The 3,283-nt window shown below is 54.9% G+C and overlaps 1 protein-coding gene across 1 annotated transcript in view; it reads right to left on the bottom strand.

Moving 5' to 3' along the window:
• Positions 1 to 1,577: 1,577 nt before the first annotated feature.
• The window catches only part of TNNT2 (troponin T type 2 (cardiac)), an 11,487-nt gene continuing 9,781 nt past the window's right edge, over positions 1,578 to 3,283 (bottom strand). Inside the window, exons 15-17 of the mRNA XM_009070484.1 lie at positions 3,015 to 3,055; positions 2,343 to 2,348; positions 1,578 to 1,626 (exon numbers count right to left, since the gene is read on the bottom strand). Of these exons, the coding sequence (XP_009068732.1) occupies positions 1,578 to 1,626; positions 2,343 to 2,348; positions 3,015 to 3,055 (96 nt within the window). The remainder of the gene's footprint in view (positions 1,627 to 2,342; positions 2,349 to 3,014; positions 3,056 to 3,283) is intronic.

Below are 3,283 nucleotides of genomic sequence, written 5' to 3'. Positions count from 1 at the left end.
AAGAGGGCACAGACTCAAGCTCTGCCAGGGGAGGGTTAGGTTCAATATAAGGAAGAAATTTTTTACTGAGAGACTTATCATGCATTGGAATGTGCTGCCCAGGGAGGTGGTGGATTCACCATCTCTGGAGGTTTTCAAGCTGAGACTGGATGTGGCACTTAGTGCCATGGTCTAGTAACCACAGCAGGGTTGGACTTGTTGATCTTGGAGGTCTTTTCCAACCCAGCTGATTCTATGATTCTATGATCTTGCTGAGGGGCAAGAAGCCTTTGAAGATCCACATCCTGTGCATCCTTCTTTCCTCACTGCTCTGGGAAATGCTTGATGGGTGCTGTTTGTCCCCAGCATGGGACAACTTGGCCCAGGAAATGGACATGCAAGCCTGCTGTCTTCTGCTGGCTGACAGTCCTGATCCAGACACACACACACCAAGGAACCCCTGGGGCTGTGCAGCTGATGTGATCCCCTGGGCACAGCAGTGTGAGTGTGCTGCAGAGATACCCCAAGCAGATGGAAGAGATCTGCACCCTCCAAAGGACACAGAAGTGACCTCTCCACACTGACTTTATCTCAAGGCTTCCTTGCATGTTGTCAAAAACAGCTGGCAAACAGTTGGTCTGAGCCCTTCAGCAAGAGGTGGAAATAGGAATGAAAATGGCCTGGAAGGTTTGTTTGTGACTCGAGCCATGGAATCATGGCTCAAGAGGCTTGGAAGCAGTGTGGAGAGCAGAATGTGACACCCTGACCAGAGGGGGATGGGGGAAGCTCTGGTACAGCAAAAGTTGTAGTCAGGTGGGGGTTGGTCTCTTCTCCCAGGCAACCAGCAGGAGGACAAGAGGACACAGACTCAAGCTCTGCCAGGGGAGGTTTAGGTTGGATATTAGAAAGAGATTTTTTTATGGAGAGGGATCAGGCATTGGAATGGGCTGCCTAGGGAGGTGGGTCTGCCCAGGGAGGTGGTGGATTCACCATCCTTGGAGGTTTTCAAGATGAGACTGGATGTGGCACTTAGTGCCATGGTCTAGTAACTACGGTAGGGTTGGACTTGGTGATCTTTGAGGTCTCTTCCAACCAGGTTGATTCTATGATTCTGTGATTCTATGAAAGTGTCCATAGGTAGGATTGCCCCAAAGTGCAGCAGGAGAAGCAGGTCAGACCACTGAGGTCTCTTACAAAAGCTCTCCAGCACTGCAGGTGTGAGATGCTGAGGCACAGTGGCATGTTAGGAGCTCCTCCGTGGTTGCTGTACCCTCACCCCCAGAGAGCTGCTGTGCAACTGCACTGGCTCTGCTGGCACTGTCCTGTGCCTGTTTCCTCTGCTCAGAGCTCCAGGGTGGAGACAACACCTTCACCCCTGACCACTCTCTTTATTTACAGACACTACACCAGCTGGGGGTGTGGAAATGAGAAATGGCACCTTGTGAGGCATCTGCCCACCCAGACCTCCCTGTGCCTGCAGCCAGGGCTTTGTGCAGGGGAGGGTGGGTGGGAGGGTGGGTGGCACAGACTCTCTGGTGTGGGGAGGCCCAAGGGCAATGCAGCTCTCTGTGGCTCAGCCTCCTCTGCCTCTGCCTCATCTACTTCCACCGACCTCCCACCACGGTCTTCCCACGGGCTGCCTTGGACCTGGAAGGGAAGCAGAAAGGCATGTGCAAAGGCATTAGTGACTATGAAAGGAAAGGTGAGGTGGGTCCTGCAAAGGAATGAGCCATCTCCAGTTGATGTGGACTGCCCTGGGGAGATGAAGGTCTTCAGTGGCCCCAGGTAAAACCTTGAGACCTGAGACAATGTGTTTTGGGACTGTAAGAACAAGCTCATGCATTTGCCAGGTGTTTCTAAGGATCCCCAATTCCCTTCCCATGTTTCTCCCTCCCAAGAATGTTTGGAGAAGAACTGATGAGTTGGATCTCTGGCTACAGAGGGATAAAAGCAGCTGCAGGATCCTCCAGGACCCACCAAGTCACTCTCCTTAACCAGCATCAGGGGAATGGGTACTGCTTTGGGCACAGGTCAAGAGAGAGGAGGAGAAGGAGGTGGATCCTTCAGGACCCACCACATTACTCTCCTTAACCAGTGTCAGGAGAATGGGCACTGCTTTGGGCACAGGTCAACAGAGAGGAGAAGGGGGAGAAGGAGGAGAAGGAAAAGGAGAAGGAGGAGAAGGAGAAGGAGGAGAAGGAGAAGGAGGAGGTTCAGGTGCTCAGTGAAGGGGATTTCTAGCTTTGGTTGCCACTCCTTGGCATTGCCTCATCCCCCAGCCCTGCTGCTGCCCTGCAGTGCCAGTGGCTGTGTAGCACACGTGCGGTGGGAGACACACAGCGCTGGGAAGTGCCTGTACTCACCCTTTGCTGCAGGAACAGGTCATGTTGGGGCAGGAGAGAAGAGAGATTTGGTGTAAGAGAGTGGGAGATGCTGCAGCTGACACACCTCATGTGAGATGGCAAGGTGGGATGGGGTTGTGAGCAGCATGGTGCTCCCAAGAGCGGGGGTTAAACATCCACAAAGGGTCCTCCAGTCATGTGCAGGGGACATGGGGACAGGCTCCCCTGCCCTCTGTGGGGCTGCACAGCCCCAACAGCCCATGGCATTTCCCCTCCTGGGGATCTTCAGCACCCTCCTGAGATGCTGGGCAGAGCCCCTGCAGGACTAGGGGTGGTTGGAGCCTGGCAGGACCCCACAGCACCAAGGCTCCCCATGCAGAGGTGAGGTCTCCCCAGGGTCCATCCCCAGCTGGGGGCTCTAGGGCAGGGGAAAGCTGGTGGCAGTGGGAGGTTGTGGGAATCTGTCAATGGGAGCAGAAGAGCAGGGACTGAGGTCTCTGGACCAGACCCTCAGGTCCATGGACACCAGGCACCAGTGGGACCATAGGGAGGAGTGGAAAGGACAGGAGGTGGCTCAGAGAGTGCAAGAGCCCCAGGAGATACAGAGGGAAGGAGCTGCTGGGGGCAGGGGAACAGGGAGCTACAAGGACAGGAGACATTGAGGAGGGTTGCACAGCCTGGCCAGGGACTTACACTTTCTGGTGGTCACTGACACGGTTTCGGAGGACATTGATCTGCAAGAAAACACACAGGTGGATGCTGAGGTCTGGCAAGGTGCCCCAGGCCTGGCTGGGGATGAGGGTCAGGAGGAAGGTGCATCACTGCTTTCTCTTCCCCAGCAGTTCTTGTGTGGAGTTTGGAACCACAAAGTCCCAGACTGGTCTGGGTTGGAAGGACCTTAAAGCTCATCCAGTCCCACCCCTGCCATGGGCAGGGACACCTTCCACTAGCCCAGGTTGCTC

The sequence above is a fragment of the Acanthisitta chloris genome, unplaced genomic scaffold (assembly GCF_000695815.1).
Source record: "Acanthisitta chloris isolate BGI_N310 unplaced genomic scaffold, ASM69581v1 scaffold1960, whole genome shotgun sequence".
Classification (NCBI taxonomy): Eukaryota; Metazoa; Chordata; class Aves; order Passeriformes; family Acanthisittidae; genus Acanthisitta; species Acanthisitta chloris.
The sequence above is the reverse complement of the archived record's forward strand: the minus strand, read 5'-3'. Positions and strand labels throughout refer to the sequence as shown.